At 40.8% G+C, this 26,742-nt stretch overlaps 1 protein-coding gene across 3 annotated transcripts in view; it reads left to right on the top strand.

Moving 5' to 3' along the window:
• Positions 1 to 25,598, top strand: part of Fbxw10b (F-box and WD repeat domain containing 10B) — a 47,612-nt gene extending 22,014 nt beyond the window's left edge. For 2 of the 3 annotated variants that reach the window (XM_046420717.2, XM_046420715.2), the window contains 5 exons: positions 3,411 to 3,559; positions 4,965 to 5,107; positions 18,537 to 18,695; positions 20,439 to 20,710; positions 24,088 to 25,597. In XM_046420717.2, the coding sequence (XP_046276673.1) occupies positions 3,411 to 3,559; positions 4,965 to 5,107; positions 18,537 to 18,695; positions 20,439 to 20,710; positions 24,088 to 24,908 (1,544 nt within the window). In that variant the 3' untranslated portion in view covers positions 24,909 to 25,597. Of the gene's footprint in view, positions 1 to 3,410; positions 3,560 to 4,964; positions 5,108 to 18,536; positions 18,696 to 20,438; positions 20,711 to 24,087 lie in introns of all 3 variants that reach the window. The other variant, XM_058571590.1, reaches the window with a different exon arrangement.
• Positions 25,599 to 26,742: the final 1,144 nt, after the last annotated feature.

The following is a 26,742-nucleotide window of genomic DNA, read 5'->3' as shown; positions in this document are numbered from 1 at the left end:
AAAAAAAAAAAAAAGATTGTCTGGTTCTAAGTCATGTCCTCCTAACCATATGTGGAGTTATTTTTTTTAATTCTTGGTATTAGGAATTGAACCTGAGGTTGCTTTACCACTGAGCCACATCTTCAGCCCTTTTTATTTTTAAATGGCTTAGGGCCTCACTAAGTTGCTGAGTCTGGTCTAAAACCTGTGATCCTCCTGCCTCAGCTTTCTGAGTTGCTAGGATTACAGGTGTGCACCACCATACCTGGCCACATGTGGCGTTCTAAGGGACAATACATATAAGGGTAAATTAGATAAAGCTCCACAGATAGGATGCTATTTGTCTGTGATCTTAAGGATGAGTACTTTTATAGGCAAAAAAGAGTGAGAGTAAAATATATTCTAAGTTGAGGGAACTCATCAGGCAAATATATAGAGACTGAAGAAGATAGTGTATTCAGAGAATTTCCCATTCTTTGGTGTGGCAGGACTGTAGTGTGTGGAATGGGAGATCAGGCTAGTAAGTTCGTTTGGTGTCAGATTCTAAAGTTCCCTCTACATCATGGTACAAAACTAAACTTCATCTTATAGGACATGGAAAGCCATAAATGCATTTTAAGGTTTGAATTGATATGATTATATGTGTATTTTAGAAAGGTAACTCCAGTGAGTGATTGGTGAAGGACTTAGAAGGGGTGTCTATGGATACAGGGGACAAGTTAAGACATCTTCAGCCTAGAGTACTAGCATGATGTCTTCAGGATGTTGGAGAACAAGCAAGTGTGAAGAGACTTCAATGGACGTGACTTTACATTCAGTGGCCCAGATGGAATGGAGATTGTTAGAGGAAAAATTGGCAGGACATTACCACTAACTATATATGAAAGTGCCAAATATAGAGGTGCAGATAATAAATCAAGTTTTGATTTTTAAATTCAGGCCACTAGATGTATGGAATTATCATTAATGGAAATAATAAGGACCTCAGAGGAAAAGCATGGTAGAAAGATAGAAATGGGGAAAAGATCATGGGTTCAGTTTTGGACATGCTGATTGTGGTAGGCAGAAGAATGACTATGCCAAGGTGTTTGCATCCTGGTCAAATATTTCTCAAAACTTTATCACTATTTGTAATTTAATATTTGAAGTAGCTCCTTTGGATGGAGATATTATAATCCCTTCTTAATAGATATGATGATTTCAATATTTTCTATACTGAATTTTTGTAAACACTTCTTATTTCATATAATATGATCACAATTTTCTGACTATTTTAGATCTGTAGTGGGTTGAATCTGAGGATGTGGAAGCCATGGATATGTTGGAATGACTATATACTGAAAAGTAGAAGCACTAAGTGTGGGTGGGATTTCCCCAGAGAAACAGGAGTTAAGATTGAAAAGAGAAGAAAAGTCAGGGACTTGGAAAACCACAGCATGTTAGGGGCAGGTAGAAGGAAAAGATGTGGGAAAGGAACAGTGCAGTGGGGTTCCATTTGCCAACTCTCAGACTTGATGAGAAAACCTCTTTACCTTCCTCTGTCTGACTGAATGTCATTGCCACTGTTGCTCTGAGGGGTGCAACAGTAAAAGTGAGAACTCTCCAGGTGATGGTTTGAAGATGGAAGGGTAACCATGACCTCCATGCAGTCTGGGAGAGTTTTGTGGGCCACCAGTGAGGTCAGGACTGGGGAGAGGAAGTTAGGCTCCAATTTGAGGGGACACCAAGACAACTCAGTAATCAACATACATATTTCAATGTAGTATTTTAAAAAGCAAAATTAATACACAAAATTCACAATGAACAAAATATCAAAATCTTTCTCTTCACCCTAATCCTGCCCCTGGTCACCAACCTGCCTGCTTCCCCTGGGTTCTTCCCACCTGCCTGGGCTACCAAAGCAGAATGAACAAGGAGAACTAAAAAGTACAGTCTTAACTTTTAAAGTTTGTTAAACCACAGAATATTACCAATAAATCTTTAGTCTTTCAGTTTCCCCATTGGGTTTATAAATAGGCCAAGATAGACATAAAAAAAAATGGGGAAAAGCAATAGCTAGGGTTCACTTCACATAAATGGTTAATAGAACCAGAGGCCACCGAATACTTGGATTCAAAGCAGCTGGGCTGCTTCCCACCTGTGTGAACCTGAGCTGGTTATTGAACTCTATGCCTCAGTTTCCTTATCTGAATAGTTGGGATTAATAATAGGACCTGTCTTGTGTGATGAGGTATACAAGCCAGGCATTTTGAGTGGTTCCTTTCTCATTGTAGTGCTTATCAAGTCTTGATTGTGCTTATTATTTTGTTGTCTTAGGCTACATGTTTTGTTTTTTGGTGGTGGTGGTGGTGGTGGTGATGAAGCAGGGTTTAAAGTTTTCATCCCTAAATTTGTCTCACCCCCTTCCTTCTAGCCCTGGTCTCCAATTTTTTTTGTTATGGTTTGTTATGTTATGAGTTATCCTCCAAAAGCTTGTGAGACAATGAAGCAATGTTCAGAGGTGAAATTATTAGATTATGTGAGCTATGACCTAATCAGGGGATTAATCCATTAATTGGAATGGAATGAATGGTGGTAACTGTAGGCAGATAGGGTGTGGTTGAAGGAAGTAAGTCACTACGTGTGTGCCCTCCTTGCCCTTTCTCTGCATTCTGGTTGACATGAGCTGAGTAGTTTTCTTCCTCTAATTTCTTCCACCGTGATATTCTGCCTCACTAGGACCCACAGCAATGGAGTTGGCCAACCATAGACTGAACCTCTAAAACCATCAGCTCAAAATAAACTTTTCTTGGTGAAGTTGTTCTTGTCAGATATTTTGATCAGTGACAAAAAGCTGATGGACACACGTACATACCCAACCCCTCTCACAGTACCTACTATACTAGGGCAGTTGCTGTAACCCAGACTATGTAGAAGCAGCATCAAACCCACCCCTAGTCATGGAAATTCTTTCATAAAATTCAAAAGTCAGATACAGAATTATTCAGAAAAGTGAAGGTAGACAAGTTACTTATTTTTTTGGCAATATCAGGAGTGGGTCAGGAAGACAACATTTGGGAAGAATAACAACACTAAAAATATGCTGTATTTTCATGAAACCTCCTCAATAGCAAGCGTTTTCAGGCTTGAAGAATAGATTTATTGGAGATGAGCTATCTAGCACTTGGAACCCAAGTCAAAGCTCCAGGGTTAGAGCCAAGGTCTTCTGCTTTACTAGCTCTTCCAAGGGAAGAGAGCTAGCTCAGGCAGCTGTGTGTGCAGGTATGTGGAGCTTCTGGCAAATCAGCAGGATGCTAGGCCAGGTGAAGTTCCTCTGGGTCTGATTCAATGAGCCCAGCTGATCTTTGCTTTTATGATGGGGGGCAGAACTCTACTATAACTCTCCCTTACCCCACTCTCCTTTGTTCTCCCTTTCCCCATCTCCTCTTCAGAATGGGATGTAGACACAGGGAAGTGCCTGAAGACATATAAACACAAAGACCCCATTTTGGCTACCAGGATCAATGACACCTACATCGTGAGCAGCTGTGAGCGAGGGATCGTCAAAGTGTGGCACCTTGCCTTGGCCCAGCTGGTAAAGGTGAGCAAGGCAGTAGGCTGAGATGAAGTTAGGGCCACTGTTGCTGATGATTCATGAAGACGGATGGTGTCTCCCTCATGTAGACCCCCAGACCATCCTTGAGCAATGGACTTACCACCATGCTGAGGCACTAAAGGGAAAGGACCCTAAGGGGGAGGCATTCTGAGTTGGTGCAGGGTCAGGAGCTTTACCACCCACATAGTGACTCACAAGGTTGGAGGAAGAAGGCTGGATTCTGACTCAGCACACTATACAGGCCTCAGGGATAAAGTACCTTATTCTTTTCCAGAATATTGTACTTAATGTCTAGCATGAGGTAAAGGTATAAACAAACAAAGCCCCCTGCCCCCACCTCCTTATTCTTTTAGTAAGGAGAAAACATTGGGGATGGACAAATAATTTTCTTCCTCTTTACTCTCTAATGAGAAGAGAACATTGGCTGCCTTGAAAGGGATTGACTTAGTCCATTTTCAGTTGCTATAACAAAACACCCAAGACTGGGTTATTTATCAAGAATAAGGTTCATCTGGCTCACTGTTTTGGAGGCTGAAAAGTCCACAAGCATGATGCTGGCATTTGGTGAGAGCCTTCCTGCAGGGTCATGTCATGGTGAATGGTGTCACATGATAAGATAGAGGGCAAGTGTGTCGGTCTTTTATAACAAAGCCACTACTGAGATAACCCATCAATCCCCTAATCTATGAATGGATTAATTCATTCATGAGGGCAGAACCTTATGATTCAGTCACTTCCCAGACCTCGCCTCCAAATACCATTAACCTATGACTTTGGGGATAATTTCCAACACATGAATTCCATGGGACATACCCAAACCATAGCAAAGGTTCATAAAACATGTTCTTGCTGAACTTGGACCCCTTTGCCTCAGTGAGTGGTAGTGAGAGATAATTTGTGCCAGGAACACAGGATCACAGTGACAAATGGCTAGCTTTGCTTGAGAGTTTTTCTCCATCATTCTTGTCATTGCGGCTGAACCTCAGATGCAGAACAGGGATGCCCCTTATGCCTTCTGGGTTCTGACAAGTTGCTGGTGATGGAATACTTTACCCTTCACCCTACTGATGAATTTCTGGCCCTCTTGGCACTCCAGAAAGATGGTGCATGCTTCAGCCACAGACACATCAGAAATAAGGCCCTTACTCAATTATATTCTTCCTCAGTTGGGGAGAGAACTCTGCAGAGAGGGAAGCATGAAGCCCTTGGCCTTTCTCAGATCCGAAGCAAAAGCAGATCAAGGACATTCCAAGTGAATGGCAGTCATGGATGTGTGCAGTGTGACTTTGGATTCATCTAAAGAATCCTCCAGCTTTGGTTGGAGGAGTCACAGTTGGAATTGAAGGAGGATCTTTTCAGTGATTAAAAACAATGGCATATTTTCTTGCAGACTCTCACTGGGCATGAGGGACCTGTGAAATGCCTGTTCTTTGACCACTGGCATCTCCTCTCAGGAAGCACCGATGGCCTGGTCATGGGCTGGAGCATGGTGGGAAAGTATGAGCGATGTCTGATGGCATTCAAGCATCCAAAGTAGGTGCCAGGGAAATGGGGACTGGCAAATGTGGCATTCTCTTCTTTTCCTTTCATAGCCTAGACTGTGATCTTTGGCAGATCATTTTCTCCTCTCTGATGAACTCCTGTCCTTTCTGCTTCTCATACATTGCCCCTTCCTTACTCTTTCACCGGTTACCCTTCCCCCCACCACCCTCTCTTCTGGCCATTCCACCTTCTACTCTCATTTCCTTCTCTTGAGAAATAATAACACTAGATGTGGATTTTGAGAAGGTATTGAAATTTTATACTTATGACACATGTGATAAATTCATATCTGTTAGTTCATGCCAGACATAGGAATACCAACAGGGCCATCCCAAATAATGCTAATTCTAAACTTAAAATTCTTGAAAATTGTCTTCATCCCAGGAAGCCTGTACTCACAAAAGATTAAAATAATCCATGTGCCAAAGGTTTAAACATAATGAAGAACTTTTTAAAAAGCTTATATTCATAAGTCTGTGGGCTAGATATTATTCTATGACAACAAATGAATTTGAAGCCAATTAGGCAGTACTCTAGTGTCACAACTGGGATTATTTGAAAAGCAAAATGTGGTCAATTAATGATTCTGCATTAATCATATGGGTTTTGTAGGTTGCCATTCTTAGACTGATGCTTCTGTCTTAGACTAGAACTTCATGTAAGAAGTTCTAGGAAACAAAATGCTATCTTATTTGATGAAAAGAGTGGATTTTGCAGGGAGTCTATTAGAAGATAGATGCTTATTTACTAAATTATGGCTCTAGATTTCTTTATACCCACATAGAAACTTCTAAATCAGGCACACTAGTCTGTGTGTATATTCTCCAACTGTGATAGTACTGCAATATTAATGGGTGGGTATCAGGAAGTATGTGTGTTTAGTGATTTGTCCAACCCCTTTGGAACTGTTAGGAAGCCTTTTAATATGTCATCTGGATTATCTAGGCTTGATCTCAAGGAGGGGGTCAAACTTCATGATGTCACCTGAAAATTTTAACTATTTGTCCTAAAAACCTTCTAAGCAGGATTCAGTAGGATCTAATTAGTTATTGGAAAATAATTTGGTCCCAGTAAACATGGTAGTTCAGTTGCAGTCTTATTATCCATGAACCTCTCATTCTATCTCTGCTATGAGACTATGTCATATGACTGACACTCCCAGTGAAAGTCAACACTAATATACCACTCAAACTGGTTCCTGATACCTGGCATAGTCACAGAAGAATCACTGACACCTGAAGGACAAGGCCAATGCTTTGTTTGTAGTTCTCCTTTCCCCATCCCTCTATTTTAGTACTGAGTGATATAAGTGCTTAATAAATATACCTAACTGATTGGTAGGTAATACACTGATTTGACAGGTTGCTTTTCTGGGGAGTTCTAATGATTGGGCTGATACCCATCTTTTGAATATGATGTAGGTGAGAAAACAGACATAGTTACTCTCTGTCCTTTGGTAGAAGAGCTGGAAACAAGGGTCTCCTTTCTTGATTCAACATTTTTTTCAACTAAAATTACAATTTTGCATATAGAGTGAGAGAGAATGGATACGAGAGTGAACTTTGAGGATGTAAAATAGGGCTGATGGAAATGATGAACTTTGGAAAAACTTCTGTACACTATGGGGTCTTTCTGGAAAAAAATAATAAAACTTTATTCTTCAATGTCTTTTCCATAGCTCATATTGTAATTAGAGTTTTGAGGTAATTTTTAATTAGGATATGATTTACAAAACATAAAATTCCCTACTTTTGTGTACAAAAAAACAGTTTTTTAAAATATCTTTATTTTATTATTTATTTTTTATGTGGTGCTGAGGATCGAACCCACGGCCTTGCACGTGCTAGGCGAGTGCTCTACTGCTGAGCACAATCCCAGCCCCAACAAAATAGTTTTTTTTTTTTTTTTTTAATTTTTTATTGTGGGTTGTTCAAAACATTACAAATTTCTTGACATATCATATTCCACACTTTGATTCAAGTGGGTTATGAACTCCCACCTTCACCCCATACACAGATTGCAGATTCACATCAGTTACACATCCATTGATTTACAAATTGCCATACTAGTGTCTGTTGTGCTCCGCTGCCTTTCCCATCATCCACCCTCCCCCCTCCCCACCTCTCCCCTCCCCTCCCCTCCTCTCTCTCTACTCCCTCCACTGTATAACCCTGAGGGTCTCCTTCCATTACCGTGCAATTTCCCTTCTCTCTCCCTTTCCCTCCCACCTCTCATCCCTGTTAAATGTTAATCTTCTTCTCCTGTTCTTCGTCCCTACTCTGTTCTTAGTTACTTTGCTTATATCAAAGAAGACATTTGGCATTTGTTTTTTAGGGATTGGCTAGCTTCACTTAGCATAATCTGCTCTAATGCCATCCATTTCCCTGTAAATTCTATGATTTTGTCATTTTTTAATGCAGAGTAATACTCCATTGTGTATAAATGCCACATTTTTTTTATCCATTCGTCTATTGAAGGGCATCTGGTTGGTTCCACAGTCTTGGTATTGTGAACTGTGCTGCTATGAACATCGATGTAGCAGTGTCCCTGTAGCATGCTCTTTTTAGGTCTTTAGGGAATAGACCAAGAAGGGGAATAGCTGGGTCAAATAGTGGCTCCATTCCCAGCTTTCCAAGAAATCTCCATACTGCTTTCCAAATTGGCTGCACCAATCTGCAGTCCCACCAGCAATGTACAAGTGTACCCTTTTCCCCACATCCTCGCCAGCACTTGTTGTTGTTTGACTTCCTAATGGCTGCCAATCTTACTGGAGTGAGATGGTATCTTAGGGTGGTTTTGATTTGCATTTCTCTGACAGCTAGAGATGGTGAGCATTTTTTCATGTACTTGTTGATTGACTGTATGTCCTCCTCTGAGAAGTGTCTGTTCAGGTCCTTGGCCCATTTGTTGATTGGGTTGTTTGTTCTCTTATTGTCTAATTTTTTGAGTTCTTTGTATACTCTGGATATTAGGGCTCTATCTGAAGTGTGAGGAGTAAAGATTTGTTCCCAGGATGTAGGCTCCCTATTTACCTCTCTTATTGTTTCTTTTGCTGAGAAAAAACTTCTTAGTTTGAGTAAGTCCCATTTGTTGATTCTAGTTATTAACTTTTGTGCTATGGGTGTCCTATTGAGGAATTTGGAGCCCGACCCCACCGACTGTAGATCGTAGCCAACTTTTTCTTCTATCAGACGGCGCGTCTCTGATTTGATATCAAGCTCCTTGATCCATTTTGAATTCACTTTTGTGCATGGCGAGAGAAAGGGATTCAGTTTCATTTTGTTGCATATGGATTTCCAGTTTTCCCAGCACCATTTGTTGAAGATGCTATCCTTCCTCCATTGCATGCTTTTAGCCCCTTTATCAAATATAAGATAGTTGTAGTTTTGTGGATTGGTTTCTGTGTCCTCTATTCTGTACCATTGGTCCACCCGCCTGTTTTGGTACCAGTACCATGCTGTTTTTGTTACTATTGCTCTGTAGTATAGTTTGAAGTCTGGTATCGCTATACCGCCTGATTCACACTTCTTGCTTAGCATTGTTTTTGCTATTCTGGGTCTTTTATTTTTCCATATGAATTTCATGATTGCTTTCTCTATTTCTACAAGAAATGCCGTTGGGATTTTGATTGGTATTGCATTAAACCTATAGAGAACTTTTGGTAATATCGCCATTTTGATGATGTTAGTTCTGCCTATCCATGAACAGGGTATATTTTTCCATCTTCTAAGATCTTCTTCTGTTTCTCTCTTTAGGGTTCTGTAGTTTTCATTGTATAAGTCTTTCACCTCTTTTGTTAGGTTGATTCCCAAGTATTTTATTTTTTTTGAAGATATTTTGAATGGAGTGGTTGTCCTCATTTCCATTTCAGAGGATTTGTCGCTGATATACAGGAATGCCTTTGATTTATGCGTGTTGGTTTTAAATCCTGCCACTTTGCTGAATTCATTTATTAGCTCTAATAGTTTCTTTGTAGAGCCTTTTGGGTCTGCTAGATATAGAATCATATCATCTGCAAATAGTGATAATTTAATTTCTTCTTTTCCTAATTTTATGCCTTTAATTTCTTTCGTCTGTCTAATTGCTCTGGCCAGTGTTTCGAGAACTATGTTGAAGAGAAGTGGAGAGAGAGGGCATCCCTGTCTTGTTCCAGATTTTAGAGGGAATGCCTTCAGTTTTTCTCCATTCAGAATGATGCTAGCCTGAGGCTTAGCATAGATTGCTTTTACAATATTGAGGTATGTTCCTGTTATCCCTAGTTTTTCTAGAGTTTTGAACATAAAGGGATGCTGTACTTTGTCGAATGCTTTTTCTGCATCTATCGAGATGATCATATGGTTCTTATTTTTAAGTCTATTGATGTGGTGAATAAAATTTATTGATTTCCGTATATTGAACCAGCCTTGCATCCCAGGGATGAATCCTACTTGATCATGGTGTACAATTTTTTTGATATGTTTTTGTATCCGATTCGCCAGAATTTTATTGAGGATTTTTGCATCTAGGTTCATTAGAGATATTGGTCTATAGTTTTCTTTCTTTGAAGTGTCTTTGTCTGGTTTAGGTATCAGGGTGATGTTGGCCTCATAGAATGAATTTGGAAGTTCTCCTTCCTTTTCTATTTCCTGAAGTAGCTTGAAAAGTATTGGTATTAGTTCTTCTTTAAAGGTTTTGTAAAATTCTGCTGTATACCCATCCGGACCTGGGCTTTTCTTAGTTGGTAGTCTTTTTATGGTTTCTTCTGTTTCCTCAATTGATATTGGTCTGTTTAGGTTTTCTATATCCTCCTGACTCAATCTGGGCAGATCATATGGCTTAAGAAATTTATCTATGCCTTCACTATCTTCTAATTTATTGGAGTATAAGGATTCAAAATAGTTTTTGATTATCTTCTGTATTTCTGAAGTGTCTGTTGTGATATTGCCTTTTTCATCCCGTATGCTAGTAATTTGAGTTCTCTCTCTTCTTCTCTTCGCTAGCATTGCTAAGGGTCTGTCGATTTTGTTTATTTTTTCAAAGAACCAACTTTTAGTTTTGTCAATTTTTTCAATTGTTTCTTTTGTTTCCATTTCATTAATTTCAGCTCTGATTTTAATTATTTCTTGCCTTCTACTTCTTTTGCTGTTGTTTTGCTCTTCTTTTTCAAGGATTTTGAGATGAAGTATGAGATCATTTATTTGTTGGTTTTTTCTTTTTTTAAGGAATGAACTCCAAGCAATGAATTTTCCTCTTAGAACTGCTTTCAATGTGTCCCATAGATTCCGATATGTTGTGTCTGTGTTTTCATTTATCTCTAAGAATTTTTTAATTTCCTCCTTGATGTCTTCTATAACCCATTGATCATTCAGTAACCTATTGTTCATTCTCCAATTGATGTATGCTTTTTCCTTCCTTCTTTTATCGTTGATTTTCAGTTTCATTCCATTATGATCAGATAAGATGCATGGTATTATCTCTACTCCTTTATATTGTCTAAGAGTTGCCCTGTGACATAATATATGATCTATTTTTGAGAAGGATCCATGTGCTGCTGAGAAAAAAGTGTAACTGCTTGATGTTGGGTGGTATACTCTATATATGTCAATTAGGTCTAGGTTATTAATAGTGTTATTGAGTTCTATAGTTTCCTTATTCAACTTTTGTTTGGAAGATCTGTCCAGTGGCGAGAGAGGTGTGTTGAAGTCTCCCATGATTATGGTGTGGTGGTCTATTAGACTCTTGAACTTGAGAAGAGTTTGTTTGACGAACATAGCTGCACCATTGTTTGGGGCATAAATATTTATGATTGTTATGTCTTGTTGGTGTATGGTTCCCTTAAGCAGTATGTAGTGTCCCTCTTTATCTCTTTTGATTAACTTTGGCTTGAAATCTATTTTATTTGATATGAGTATGGACACGCCTGCTTGTTTCCGAAGTCCATATGAGTGATATGATTTTTCCCAACCTTTCACCTTCAGCCTATGTATGTCTTTTCCTATCAAATGCGTCTCCTGTAGGCAGCATATTGTTGGGTCTTGTTTTGTGATCCATTCTACTAGCCTGTGTCTCTTAATTGGTGAGTTTAAGCCATTAACATTTAGGGTTATTATTGAGATATGGGTTGTTCTTCCAGCCATATTTGTTTATTTCTGTTACTAAACATTGTTTGTTTTCCTCTTTGATTATTCCCCCCCCCCTTTACTGTCCTACCTCCCACTGTTGGTTTTCATTGTTATTTTCCATTTCCTCTTCCTGTAATGCTTTGGCGAGGATGTTTTGAAGAGATGGTTTTCTAGCTGCGAATTCTTTAAATTTTTGTTTATCGTGGAAGGTTTTAATTTCATTCTCCATCCTGAAGCTTAATTTCGCTGGATACACAATTCTTGGTTGGAACCCATTTTCTTTCAGTGTTTGAAATATGTTATTCCAGGATCTTCTAGCTTTCAGAGTCTGTGTTGAAAGATCAGCTGTTATCCTGATTGGCTTACCCCTAAATGTAATCTGCTTCCTTTCTCTTGTAGCTTTTAAAATTCTCTCCTTATTCTGTATGTTGGGCATCTTCATTATAATGTGTCTAGGTGTGGATCTCTTATGATTTTGCACATTCGGCGTCCTGTAGGCTTCTAGGATTTGGGATTCTGTCTCATTCTTCAAGTCTGGGAAGTTTTCTTGTATTATTTCATTGAATAGACTGCTCATTCCTTTGGTTTGGAGCTCTGTACCTTCCTGTATCCCAATGACTCTTAAGTTTGGTCTCTTAATGTTATCCCATATTTCTTGGATGTTCTGCTCATGGTTTCTTAACAGTCTTGCTGAGCTGTCTATGTTCTTTTCCAGTTGAAATACTTTGTCTTCATTGTCTGATGTTCTATCTTCTAAGTGTTCTACTCTGCTGGTAGTATTCTCCATTGAGTTTTTAAGTTGGTTTATTGCTTCCTGCATTTCTAGGATTTCTGATTGCTTGTTTTTTATAACCTCTATCTCCCTGTATAGTTGATCCTTTGCTTCCTGGATTTGTTTGCGTAATTCGTTGTCGAAGTGATCTTTCATTGTCTGATTTTGCTGTTTAATGTCTTCCTTGATACTCCAGATCATCTGAAGCATGTATATCCTGAATTCTTTATCTGACATTCCACCTGCTGCAGCTGTTACCTCTTCTAAAGTTGCGTTGACCTGCATTGCTTGTGGTCCTTTCTTTCCTTGTCTTTTCATACTGCTTGCGTATCTTTCCTGCAGGTGCGGGCGGCGGCTCTGCTCTCTCCTTATTCCACTTGGGGTGTCGTGGCTACCACGCCAGCAGGTCACTGGGCCTGTTCTGGGAGCTGGTGGCGGCTCTGTTCTGCCCCTACTCCAATTGGGGTGACGAGTGTACCACGCCGGCAGGCCACCGGGCCTGATCCGCCGGTCGGTTGCAGGTTTGCCTACCCTGCAGGCGCGGGCGGCAGCTCTACTCTGCCCCTACTCCAAATGGGGTGACGTGTCTGTCGTACCAGCAGGCCACTGGGCCTGTCCCGCTGGTCGGTCGCAGATCTGCCCACCTTTCGGGCACGGGTGGAGGCTCTGCTCTGCCCCTACTCCAATTGGGGTGTCGTGACTACCCCGCCTGCAGGACACTGGGCCTGTTCCTGGCAAGGGAGGCGACTCTGCTCTGTCACTATTCCAATTAGGGTGGTGTTTGTACCATGCCGGCAGGCTCCTGGGCCTGATCCGCCGGTCTGTTGTAGGTCTGCCTACCTTGAAGGCGCGGGCGGCGGATCTGCCCTGCCCCTCCTACCACGCCTGCGGACCCCTGGGCCTGATCTGCAGGTTGATCACTTGTCTGCTCACCCTGCGGGCACGGGTGGCGGTTCCGCTCTGCCCCCACTCCAATTGGGGTCAGGTGACCACCACACCGGCAGGGCCTGATCCGGGCGTGGGAGAAGGATCTGCTCTGCCCCTACTCTAGTTGGGATGATGTGTGTACCACACTGGCAGGTCACTGGGCCTGACCCGCCAGGCTGTCACAGGTCTGTTTACCTTGCAAGCGCGAAGGGCGGCTCTGCCCTGCCCCTCCTACCACGCCCATGTACTACTGGGTCGTGGGTCTGCCCACCTGGCGGGTGTGGGTGGCGGCTCCGCTCCGCCCCCTCTCCAATTGGGGTCATGCGGTCACCACGCTGGCGAGCCGCTGGGCCTGCTCCGGGGGCTGGCGGCGGCCTGGCTCCTTCCCTCTGGCTCGAGGACAAATTGAGGAGACTCGGGTGACTGAGCCTCACCCCCCTTACCAGGAGACCAACTGCTTATGTCACCGCTGGTATTGATGAAGATCTCTCCTCCACCGCTTTCTGCTGACATCAGATCTCTGCCATGTTGGTATCCTATGTGAATGGCAGCATTTCGTTCCCCTTGCCGGGCAACCCAAGCAATGGGTGAGTCCTGACCGGCCCTCAGCAGGACCCGGACCGAGACGCAGTTTCCGCGGGCTCCTAGTCCCGGTCCAGGGAAGTTCCGGGAGCCGGAACTCGGCCGCTCCGTGCTCGGTGTAAGCTCCTATAAGTGTAAGCTCCAAGAAGCAGTCCCCGCGGGCTCAGTTCCGGGAGCTGGAATTCGGCTTCTTAGTGCTTGGTGTTTGCTCTGATAGTAGCAGGGTCCAAGAAGCAGCCTCCGCAGGCTCCGCAGCCCTGAGCCAGGGCGGTTCCGGGACGGTTCCGGGAGCCGGAACTCGGCCGCCCTGCGCTCGGTGTTCACTCCGATAAGATCAGATTTTAAGAAGCACCCAGGCTCTGAACCCTAGCAATCTGTCTGCAAGCCGCAGGCGAATTGCAGCCTGAAATTACCTGTTCTATGGCTGAATGAGCTGCGGTCAGTCAAAAACAGGTATGGTGACGTCAGTTTACCAACATGGTGGCTGCTGGCCTCCTCTGTGGTCTGACCGGTGTGGAGAACCGAGATGGACCGCTTCCTTCCCCCGTCTCGAACCCAGAATTCAGCCCTGAGTGAGGTGCTTGCGCGGCTGGCAGAAACTGCAGCACTGTAACCCTGCGTCTCTATCCCAGCGCGCGTTGCAGACTCTAGCCGCGGGGCGATTTGCTGAATAAGCAGTTTTACCCTCCGTGCGACAAACCTCTCGCGTTTGAGTCCCCGTAGCCGATCCTCGTGCGATGGAAATCCTTCCTCCAGGTTCCGGCGCACCCCACTATTGCTGGAAATTCCTAACAAGATATCCTTTAGCCGTCCTGACTTGTCATACTCCCACACAGTGAAGCAGCACACGGGGGTAATGCACTCCCCTCGCCGCCATCTTCCTTCCCTTCCAAAATAGTTTTTAATATACTCATAATGTTGTACAAGCACTATCACTATTTAACTATAGAACATTTCCTTCAGTTAGTAGAAATGGTCCCTGTGATATTTACTTCCTCATATCACTATCTTGAGCCATTGCTCTCATTTTCTTGGTTAGTTTAAGTAAAGATGTGACAACCGTCTGGCTGAATACTTTTAAAATTTTTTCAAAGAACCAATTTTTGGTTTCATTAATTCTGTGTTTTTCTTCAATTCTCCATTTCATTAGTTTCTGACAGTATCTTTATTCTTTCTTGCCTCCTGCTTTTTTGGGTGTAGCCTTATCTTTTTCTAGTTTATTAAGGTGAAAGGTTAGATAATTAATTAGAGATATATAGGCCTCTACTGCTATGAATTTTCGTCTAAGCACACTACTTTAGCTGCATTCTATAATTCCGGTATGTTGTTTTTACTTTCAGTCATTTCAAAATATTTACTAATTTCCTTTTTGATTTCTTCTTTGACCTGTATTAGCCCTCAGTTCCTGCCTGCGCAGAACAGAAAGCTTATGAGAGGTGGAAGCTTATGACTTTCCTAGGTGTTTCCTAAGCATGTATATTGCTTTGGACATGTGTGTGATCATCTAGATTCTTGGGAATATATCTAAAATATTCAAAACCTTTTGAACACTTCATTTGAGCATTTTCTCTAAAGCCAGTTTTGTTAGTGTGTTGTTTGCTTCAGTAAATATTTATTGCCTCAGGTAGCAGGGACTAAAACAATTTCCTGTAAATATTTTCAACAAATGTTTTCCAGGTAGCAGCTTTAAACGTGGGTGAATTTTTAGTCAGGCCAAATAAGGACAAGCCTTTTGAGCCAGTCTTCCAAGAAATCATCAGACAGGTCAAATAATTCACTGTGAAGGAATGTTCCACGCTCCCCACCCCATCTCCAGTATCAGAAATGCAGGCTATTATTTTCATAGCTACCATTGGACTGTGAAGTAAGGAATGACATTTAATGAGCAAACTGTTCTCACTGACACCAATACCAATTTTCTTGCTCTTTGGGTTCCTGTAAACATTTGGTTATTTTCCAGAATTCTGAAAAAATTGATTTTGACAGGTTTCATTGCTGTTATGGAAGGGTGAAATTCTGTAGTTTCTTACTCTGCCATTTTCATCCGCATTGCTCTTGGCAGTGTCTTTGATAAACAGAGAGCAAAGAAAGACGAATAATTTGTTTCTAGGGCAGAAATAAAATGTGAAAGGAGATCGAGCTATTGTAAGACCAAAATAACTGGTATTGTGACTGGGATAAGTTTTAAAAAATACTTTAATTAATTTAATACTGACAGCAATCTTTTGAGGTGGAAATTGTTAGTTCCTTTTCTTAAAAAAGAAAACTGACAACAGGGTGTTTAGGTTGCTTTCTCTAGATTATACACCAAGTAAATGGCATAGTCTGATTTTTGATCCCAGGTTTTCTGATCCCAAAGCCTATTTACTACTACTACTACTACTACTACTGCTACTGCTACTACTACTACTACTACCAGGGGTTGAACTTGAGGTTGCTTAACCACTGAGCCACATCCCCAGACCTATCTATCTGTCTGTCTGTCTATCTATCTATAGGCTCTTGCTGAGTTGCTTATGGCCTTGCCAAATTGCTGAGGCTGGCTTTGAACTCACGATCCTCCTGCCTCAACTCTCAGCCTCCGGAGTCACTGGAATTACAAGCATGTGCCACTGCATCTGGCCTGAAGCCTGTTCTTTTTTTTTTTTTTTCTTCTTATTTTTTTTGTTGTTGTTCTTTCCGGTTATACATGACAGTAGAACCCATTTTGACATAATTATACAACTATGGAATATATCTTGTTCTAAGACAGACCCCAGGACCTTTCCTTCCCCTTCCTTCTCCTCACCCCTGCTCCCTGTGTTTTTTAATCACTAGGCTACAATTGTACAGGCTGAACTGCCAAATGTTACAGGAGCCTAAAAGAAGTGTAGGCCCAACTCAGCAAAATCAAAAGAGATACAAAAAGCAGCAAACCCTTCTATCACAGGGCGTCTCTCCCGGTGCCAGACTGCCTCATAGGCAGACTAAGATGTTCTCAATGTATTAAGAAAGTTATTTTATTTCCATCTTCAAAACAATGAGAACTTTGTTGGACTTTTAAATACTTATAGTTTTGCTCATTCTATCTATCTATCTATGTATCTATCTACCCACTTACCTATCTGCCATACAATGAGGGGGTCAAGCCACATTAGCCTCCTTGCTGTCTTCTGAATATTCTGAGGATGCTCCTGCCTTTTGAGGTCTTGCTGTTTCTGTTTTGATAGTGGTTAGGGACTTGAAAATTTGTCATTTGGCCCTAGGAGCTGACCAAAACTAAGGCTAATGGTATGGGGTAGATATGGTTCTTCTAATGCTCTGTAGTAAAGACCTTGCATTGAAAACACAATCAGACAGTCATCTTTTCACCAAATACATATTAAGCATCTACTATAGATGTATGTATTGTGTGCTAGGGGCTGGGAATGTAATGATGGAATAATACTACATGAGTTATGCCCAAGAGGATCTGGCAATATACCTGAAGTTTGTGTGCATGCATGGTGGGGAGGAGATGGAAGTAAGAGGTGGTTTTCTTTTATTGGAAAAGGCAGCACACGAGCTTTAGGAAATGGGTGGACTGTTTCCTAGTTTACTTTCTGAAACTAGAAGGAAATATCTGGAGCCTGGTATTCTGTAAAAAGAAAAAAGTTTTATTTAGCTCACAGTTTTGGAGACTGAAAGTCCATGATCAGGTAGCCCCATATATTCAGCCTCTGGCAAGGGACTGTTTGGCTTCATCACAACATGGCAGAGAAATAGAATGGGAAGCAGTCACATGCAGAAGTGGCCCAGTGCATGAAATAGACTTGCTTATAAAAACCTCTGTTGCAGGAACTAACCAGGGTCCTGTGAGACCTACGTTAATCCCATCCAAAGGCACACTCAACATGACCTACCCACCTTCTGCTAGGCCCTATCTCTTAAAAGAGTCTGTCTCCTCTCAAAGTTGCTACCCTGGGATCAAGCTTCCAGTGCATGAGCCACTGGGAAACACACTCAAACAATTTGCAAACCATAGAAGACTTGGATGGGTAAGAGATGGCAGGGAGTAATGGACTTGCCTTACAAAAAGGATATAACAAATCGGGGACATCAAATCCAACTTTTCAATGCCATTAACAGGAATGGGATTAATTAATTACACTTGTCAGAATTGGATACACAATATATTAGGGGTCTAACTTGTACCCAATTTTTGTAAGGATGAGAGGCATCTATCTAGATATTCCCTCTTTTCCTACTGGTCATCATGAAAGGACATTCATAAACCTCCTCCCTTGGTATAATTTCCTTAAAGATGTTAAGGATTTCATTCACTGAAAGAAGAAAAGATGCTAATTTAAGACCAAAACCAGATTGTTCTATTTAGGTTTTTGTTTTATATGAAGACAATCCTTTTCCTCCTGAATTTTTTCTTTTTTATACAATAATACTATTTAAAAGGAATCAGGTGTGGTGGAGCACACCTGTAATTCCAGAGACTGGGAAGGCTGAGGCAGGAGTATCACAAGTTCAAGGCCAGCCTTAGCAACTTAGAGAGACCCTCAGCAACTCAGTGAGACCCTGTCTCAAAATAAAAAGGGCTGGGCATGTGGCTCAGTCACAGAGCACCTCTGGGTTCAATCTTCAGTACTTAAAAAAAGGGGGGGAGGAATCAAAACATTAAATTATTAATTCTCAGCATGACTTTTATATAAGTAAATAGCTAGGTAGGGATCAAATTACAAGAAAAAAATACGATCATCTGTTATACTCCTGTCCCTCGATCCCCACCCCCCCCCAAAAAAACCCTGACATTAATCCTTTTGTTTTGCCACTTGTGGCCCTGGGAACAAACTATAGAAAAAGTAACTGTGAGGTAACTTTAGGATAGGAAGAGGATTGTCAGAGGGTTCATGGTTTACATCCAGAATTATTAAAGTGATGGCAAACATCACTTTGAAGACAGTTAGTGGCCACCACCTCCCAACCACGTACAAAACATGCCAAACTACAAATAAACTCAAGAAGTTACCAGAAAGTGGGTGCTGCCTGTGGTTCTCTTCCCTTCCAGGGAGGTGCTCCATGTGTCCCTTCACTATCTCCGGGTCATCAGCGCTTGCGCAGACGGCAAGATCCGCATTTACAATTTTCTCAATGGAAACTGTCTGAAGGTGATAAAAACCAATGCCAGAGGTGATCCTGTGCTGTCCTTCTTTTTTCAGGGCAACAGGTGGGTGGTAGGTGTAGAGGTTGGAACTGGGGGTAATTGTGTTGGTTGATGTTTTTGTTCTCCGCTGGGACACCAGCTTTGGATTTCCTACCAGAAGGAGAGAGGGGGCAGTGCCTTTCTCCAGTTTTGGCTGCTGTGGAATAATAAGTCTTGTGGGGAACTAATTGGGCTTTGTAGAAAACCTAGCACTCAGGAAACAATAAGAGTTCATTTTGACTCTTCATTCATTCTTGGTGTTTGGAAAAAAATCACGTTATAGGTACAATATAGCTCTTCTGTCAGGAGCATGGTTCTGGTTTCCCTTTGATTATGTATTTGCCTGCCCAGAGCTCCAACAGCTGTCACTGATACTCAGTTCTGATGGAAAGACTTGTAGGAGGGTCGGGGTGGGAGTTACAGTAGCTGGAGAGCCAGATAGGAAGAACTTAGCTAGTGAGTTGACAGAAACCAGTACCATGATGAACTCATTGTATGTAGAACTATGCTTATTGTGTGTGTGTGTGTGTGTGTATAAAATTTCAGAGAGGTAGTATGTGAAAATAAGCACAATTAATGGCCAATTCCACCCTGAGCTCAATTGAGACATCATTTAATCTCTTTGAATATACTGCTGTCCTTTTAATGAAAGTTCATTAAAACTATTAACTCTCTTAAGGAAAAGACAGTGCTGGTAATAAGGCTCAATAAATTAACATTTTTCAGTTATGAAATAATACTTCTGTAAAAGATGGGAATGTAGCTCAGTGGTAAAGCATGTGCTTAGCACCTGTGAGGCCCTGGGTTCAATCTCCAGCATTCCCTCCAAAAAAAAAAAAACAGTCCTAGTCCTAAATTTTTCTCATTCACAGCATCCAAAGAAGATGATTTTCTTTTAGTTTGAATAAAAACAAGCTTGCAAGTTATTTCTTAGTGGAATTTGATTCCATTTCAGTGTTTCTAAGTACAAACAAGTCACTTTTCTAGAGAGTTTACACTAACAGTTTAGGTCTTAAAGTTGTAGCCTTTGGAGTGAAAAGGAATCTGTACATAATATTTCTATTTCTTACTTATAGTTACAGAAGTTTGCTTTATGTAAATGACAAGATGACATAAACTAGCGGGTGGTAAGGAGGCAGTTCTAGGGGCAGAAAGGGCAACTTCAGAGCCTCTTTGACTACTGGGGCATGTAAGTGGGGATTAGAGAATGGAGGTATCATCCTGCTTTATAAACTACAGATGTTCTGTCTACATGTGGAGTGTGTCCAGAGACCTTGGAGGGATAGAGTGAGGGAGTGTGGCCTCTGTATATGGAGCTTCAGCAGAGCAGAGGAGGCATCCTCAGATGTATAGAGTTTTCACTCCCATTGCAACAATAGAAACATTGTGTCTGAAAGCTTTGGATCTTGCAAAATAAAGGAGTGAATTTGAAGATATCTGTGTGCAGAGTACCTAAGCTTCTGCCTTAGGCACCCTAGGTACTGGGCACTCACTCCAAGAACAGAATCATTGAAAAGATATTCTAATCTGAGAAATGAAGCAATTAGGCCATGTGTGTCCCATTAATGCTACAAAGCTAACCCCTCTTGCTGCATGGTCTGATACCTTTCACTGCTCCCAACACTCCAATGGCCTCCACTAGTGTGCTTGGGTGGACATTGCCTGGGTACTGCTCCTTTGGCTTAGGGATGGGATGGGACAGTAACTGCTTTCTATATTTTGGTGGTCTGCATGCTCCTTTTGTGGGCAATTTTGTTTTGGTTCCAGGATGGTGGTCAACACCGAGAGAAATATTCTCATGTTCCAGTTTGAGAATATAAAGTGGCAGTACTCCCTGGAAAGAAGCAAACAAAGGAAGAACAAGGATAAAGAAGATGAAAAGGAAGAAAATAGCCTCATGGATGTTCTCTCCAAGTCTAGCACTCAGGTCCACAGTCTGAGAGACTCGATATCCAGTAAACAAATACTGACCCAGGAGTTCCTACCCAATAAGTTTCACAAATCTCGCATCTTTCTGAGTTCAATGAAGTTAACTTCAGGTAAAGGAGCTAATCACAGGCAAGGAAGTTGCATGACAGGACTGGTTTCTTTGTGGGATATTTTGGCTAAGACTTTCTTGATGTAAATCCAAACCCTCCAGGAAGGTGGGAGCCATTCTCTTTGATCCAACAAAAAATGTTAGCCAGTCAAAGGGAATTTCTTGACTTTTATGACATAGATTTTTGAATTTATTAGAACTTTGGACAGTAGATAAAAGTAGCCTTATTATTTGCCATTAAAACAAAACATGCAAACAACATTTCTCAGCCCCCAAATCCAAACATATATTACATAATGATTTCCTCAAGATAGAGACAAGAAGTTACTATAAGCAGAAAAATGTTCCATGTAGAATGTCTTATCTTTAGACTTCCAAGTGATAATGTATGCAGGTGGAAAGTATTAGTTATAAAGCTGGTGTGGGAGAGGCATGGCTCACACGATTTATATCATCTAAATAATGCAATTACACATGGGTTAGAGTAGCAAGGCTCCATCCTTTAATCTGCCCTATGTGGCATGACATTGGATCCCCAGATCTATAGAGAACACCAACAAATCACTTCGAAAAATGTCATACTACAAATAGTCTATTTCTTGAAGAAGTAAGAGTTTTAGATAATGCTTATAGTTTCATAATCAGGAAAATTATATGGGAGGGAAGTCAGGATGTGACCTAAGCCTTAGACTTCAGGTGACTACTTAGTTAGTTGTCTGGCAATAAGCAATACAGTGACATTTTTTAAAGTGAAAACCACTTGAATTATGAGCCCCCATTATTATTGCTTGTATTATTATTACCATACCCCCATTATTCAGATCTAACTGAATTATATAGTGATTATAGTTTCTCCCTCAATCTTAATTTAGCTACAATAGTAGAGGTACCTCAAAGCCAAGGGAAGCCAAAATCATCCCAAAAAAGATAGCAAGAAGAAAGCTGGTCCTGTTCACAGGAAAGTAAATGGCCTGGATGATGGGCAAGAGAATTTGGAAGCAAAATGTGAAATAGGAGATAAAATTAATGGTGATAGTTTATTCTGAATTAGTGGCAAGATCCTCCCTCTCTTCTGTTTTTCAGCAAGTCCGTAGTTTTATTTCTGAGAATTTAGAATGGATATAATTGCTGCTTTAACGATGACTGGGTTTCCTAATTGTCCCAGTTACTAACTTGAAGCCACAGAGTGAGAAACTTTCTAAGAGCTGAGTGTTCAGTCCCTGCCATTCAGTCTCCTGGCTTATTGCTCTGTTGTGTCACCAATCTGAGTAAGAACAGAAGAGGATGTAGGAATAGTTATAGAAAATTTCACGAGAGGGCAGAGATATTTTTGGGTGGGTGGTGGGTATGTGAGATAAGGAGATGGGGGAGAGAGAAATTGGGAAGGGGATTTTAAGAAGTATTGCTGGACATCATCACTAGACTATCCCTTGTTGTTTTTGAAGGACACTGGTAAAAATTTCAGATGCTTTTAAAAAAATTTTTTTGACTAGTAATATAATAGCATTTGAAACAAACTCCCTGCAGAGATCAGTTTCAAGGTAAGATGAAAACACCTCAGTTTCATGAGGGTATCCTTATATATACCTATCTATGTACCTGTACAGGTCTACCTGTATGGTAAAATCCTAGAAGTGAAATTGCTGATCCAAACGATAAGTGCACTTAAAAAACTATAAAGATACCCACTTGAATCAAAGTGTGGAATATGATATGTCAAGAAATTTGTAATGTTTTGAACAACCCACAATAAAAAATTAAAAAAAAAAAACAACTATAAAGATAGCTGGGCATGGTGGAAAATGCCTGTAATTCTAGCAGCTTAGCAGGCTGAGGCAGGAGGATCACAAGTTCAAAGCCAGCCTCAGCAAAAGCGAGGCGCTAAGCAACTCAGTGAGACCCTGTCTCTAAGTAAAATACAAAATAGGACTGGGGATGTGGCTCAGTGGTTGAGTGCCCCTGAGTTCAATCCCTGGCACCCCCACCCCCAAAAAACTATATATTGCCATGGTTTTTCTTAAAAATGTGGTATCAATTTATAGTCCCACTAAGCATGAGAGCTTCCCCCCACATTCATACCAACTCTGGGTGTTATCTATCACCTTGTACTTGCTTAAATAAGTAAAAGTGGTATTTGCATTTCTTTAAGGTTAATCATTAACAAGCCAAATGTCCATCAGTGGATGATGGATGAATAGATAATTAAAAATCCATACTATGGATATTACATGATAACTCAAAATTTTATGATGAGGATTTATATATGTATTGACTTTGAAAGAGATCCACCATGTATTATTATGTGAAAAAAGATGAGTTAATGAACAATGAACTTATCATCATCCCTGTTTTATAAAAGGAGAAAAATTCTGTTTCATATGTTTTAAATAAAAATTGCTTAATTAACAAAGTAAAGATCAGGGAACAACCCTGAAGTTTCATTCCATCTTAATCTGTCTACTTGAGGATAAAACCTGTTTGACCAAGGTAACTATATGCATATAGTACATGGTTACATTTTATCTGCTAGTGTAGTTTGGGGTTTAGAGCTTTTTCCTTGGTAGCTGCCAGATTAGACAAATGATTTCTATTTTTTAATTTCTACTTTTTTAAAAATTGAGAATGAGGATATTTCCAGTGTTTCTGTGAGGTATTATAGGGAATGAAAAGCCCACATGGGAGATACAATAGGTTTGCTCATCTGTGAAGACATCTTTGGTAATTTAGTGGTTTTAGACATATGGAGATCTTGACACTAAAGTGATATACTGGAAGCATTCTGTTGCTCTAGCCACTGGCTTTTGAACCTGCTGTTATTGTTTGGAACTTTTTGGGAACTTCTCTTTAAGAGCCTGTTTTTATCACTTTGTGATGTTTTGCATTAACCAGGAGTGACATATTCTTTGAAGGCAGGTCTGATTTTAGGAAAAATTCAAATCAATTGGAATAAAATCTGATTAATAAGGTAGAGATCAAAGTTTGCAATACAAATCATTGTTGAAAAACATTAGACACACTATTATAAATTTATGTGACCTGTTTTGTGGGAATCATAAAAGAGAAACTTCCCCATAAGAAAATTTTGAAAAGGTGTGGAACAGTGCAATCACATATGTTGCCTTCAAAATATGCACATCCAGAAGCTAATATACACTTTACACAAGCATTGGCATATTCATTAAGAACTTATTTTGTTACGTGATATCTGGTGTCATCATTTCTGATATCATCAGGACAATTGTCCAAATGACGACATGCCTGTTGGGCAATAAGACCTCAGTGTTGTAGTAATTAGAATGGTTTTCACTTTCTTGTACAAATACTTTTTTCATGGAATGCTGTTTTTGCTTTTGTTTCCCATTTTTCCTTCTGTAAAAGATGATGTGGAAAAGGTACAAGAACAAGTAAAACTGGAAACTCGTGGAGAATTGATGAGCCGCTTGAAGTCAAAGTCCTGGAAAACCCCTATTTCACCTGACCGGTTCCTCCTGACTGTCAGTGCTCTACAACGAGCCCATAATTCTGGGCAATTTGCCTATCTCCACAAGCCCCAAACCCAAGTCCTTGATGCCTGGGGACCTTCAATTTCATATCCAAGGAAGGTCCTGAATTTCAAAGGAAAATCAATCCAACATGCAGTTGATCGCTTGAGAATCAACAATCATCCCATAGATGTGAAACAAACTAGTACTCCCTTTGAAGTCCAGAAACTGCAGCCCAACTTGAAGAAATCTTTGCATAGTCCCAGAGTCCTGTCCACCGTACCCCAGCCCATGATTATCCGCTCTAGGTTTTCTGACAGATTAAAGGGTGAAGATCAAATAACCAGTTCAATTGAAGGGGCAGTGCCCAGTATGGGGCCCCTGACCAGCATGCAGGTCATTAAGCCAAATCATCTGCTGGCTTCCCGACTGGGCACGGCTACCCTGTCTCTCCAGAGAGAAAGGCCTCGCTTCTACACAACCCTGGATCCCCTTCGAATGAACACTGAATTCATGCTGTTGACGGTAAAAGAGGAAAAAGAGTATGAGGAAGCCATGATGAAGGAATATCAGGCCAGCGAACCCACAAGAGTAGATGATCCAGGAAAATCCAGGAAAGCTGCATGGATCCGGAAGGTCAAAGGTTTGCCCATTGATAATTTCATGAAGCCAGGGAAAACAGCAGCCCCTGAACTTGGACAAAATATGTTTATCTAAACCAACCTCAGGAAATTACAATGTCTTAAATAAACAGAAAACTAGGTAGGTTTGGGTAGTTTTTTTTTTTTTTTAATTCCCTGGCAAGTAATGTGAAAACTCCTAATTATCTTCTTGTGATCAAAGGATTGCTATAACAGTAAGAAAACAGAAGGACTGGAAGATATTGGCATCTGCATTCCCACTGGAAACCACTTAGTGAGACTTAGGGAAGTCCAATGTCATCGAGTCGGGTAGGGAGGTGATCACTGGAAATGAGATACACTCATCACTACCAATTTCATGCTATGATTCTTCCTATCAAATGAAATGATGGTGAGGTAGGGGAAAGAGGCAGAGTAGGAAAATGGTAAGAGTCAGTAAGAGGATGGATGTCAGGACCACCGTTTGAGTTGTTTCATCACTTGATGTGCTCTAGCAAGTCAAACAACACCTGTTTCCCAAACAGGACAAAAGGCTCCATTCTTACAAAAAAGACAACTATGCAATTCAGCCTGAGCATGCACACATGACAAAATCTCAAGGACAGGTTACAGGGAGCCAGTCAACTTTTTCTCAGGTGCCTTTAAAAGAAGGGATATCAAGAGACCATGGAGGCACTCTTGCTCCTCCCATACTCTGTTGGGAACTTTCTTACACTTCTGAACCATAACCTCTTTAATAAATTTCTGCTTATCTTGGTATTCATGGTGTTCATTCTTTGACTCTGTGGAACATGGACCCAATCTGGATTTCTACCTTGTGTAACAATGGAATTTATCAGGATAATATATTGAAATTTGTTGCTATGTTTTTTAATGAAAGTCCAATGAATCTCAAGAATCTAAAAGAGGTAAACGTTCACCAATTTGACATTTGCATGCCTTTCCTTCTCAGAATTCTTTAAGAAAATTAAGCATACATCCTTTGTATAAAGGGAGTCTTTAATATGAAGTGTGTTCAGGTTTCTACTTAAAACTTTGGAGGGTGGTGTCAGGGATCAGGGAAGTAACTTAGAGGAGTGCAGCCCTCAAGAGTTGGGAGTAATGGCCCACTGGAGAGCTCAAATCCTGTACATATGGGACAGTTCCTACTCAGTGGCTCAGCATGGCCACATCTTTTGCTTCTTCAAGAAAAGTCAGAAATTCAGATTTTTTTCTGTCAAATGCCCTTTTTTTTTTTTTAAAGGATGGTAATAAATTCAAATAGTATGCATAACAAAAGTAAAAATGACAAAGACAACTTCACAAAACCCCACAATTTTGAGGCACCAAAAACATGTCCAAGGAGGGCTAGACACACACAGGTCATCTATCCACCTTTATGTGCAAGCATGCAATTGCTTTGCCAAGCTTTCTCTCTGTGGGAAATGTGTGTGCATGAGGATGGGGGTGACTTCACATTCAGATATTAGGTTTGAAATAGCACTACAAATAACTGTGTAAACATTTGTGGTTTTAATGAAAAGAAGTCCCTCAAGTTCATCTGAGAATACATGAACTTTCCAACAGCAGTCTGACCTATGCTCGACAAAAGAATGCCATCATTCTAGTTTCAAAGTTGACTTTAAGGCCTGTGAACTTTAGGTCCAGGCAAGATCATTCCATCAATGGCTGGACTTAAAACAGTAACCCTCTCCTATTCACTAAATACCCTGTAAGGATGCTATCGTCACTTCCACTTTAAGATCAAGGAAAAAAGTACAGAGAGGTTGATTATTTAATTGGTAATAAGGGCAGGAGGCTGAAATCCAGGCGCCCAAACGCCAGGTCGCCCGTCGTCCTCAACCGTCATCAGGTTATTTCCATTGATTTGATTAACTTTTTATCCCTTCCCAAGGCCACCTTTACTTTTC

This window comes from Marmota monax, unplaced genomic scaffold, assembly GCF_021218885.2.
Source record: "Marmota monax isolate L192 unplaced genomic scaffold, Marmota_monax_Labrador192_F-V1.1 WCK01_AAM20220418_F8-fsc00251, whole genome shotgun sequence".
In the NCBI taxonomy this organism is placed as follows: Eukaryota; Metazoa; Chordata; class Mammalia; order Rodentia; family Sciuridae; genus Marmota; species Marmota monax.
The sequence above is the reverse complement of the archived record's forward strand: the minus strand, read 5'-3'. Positions and strand labels throughout refer to the sequence as shown.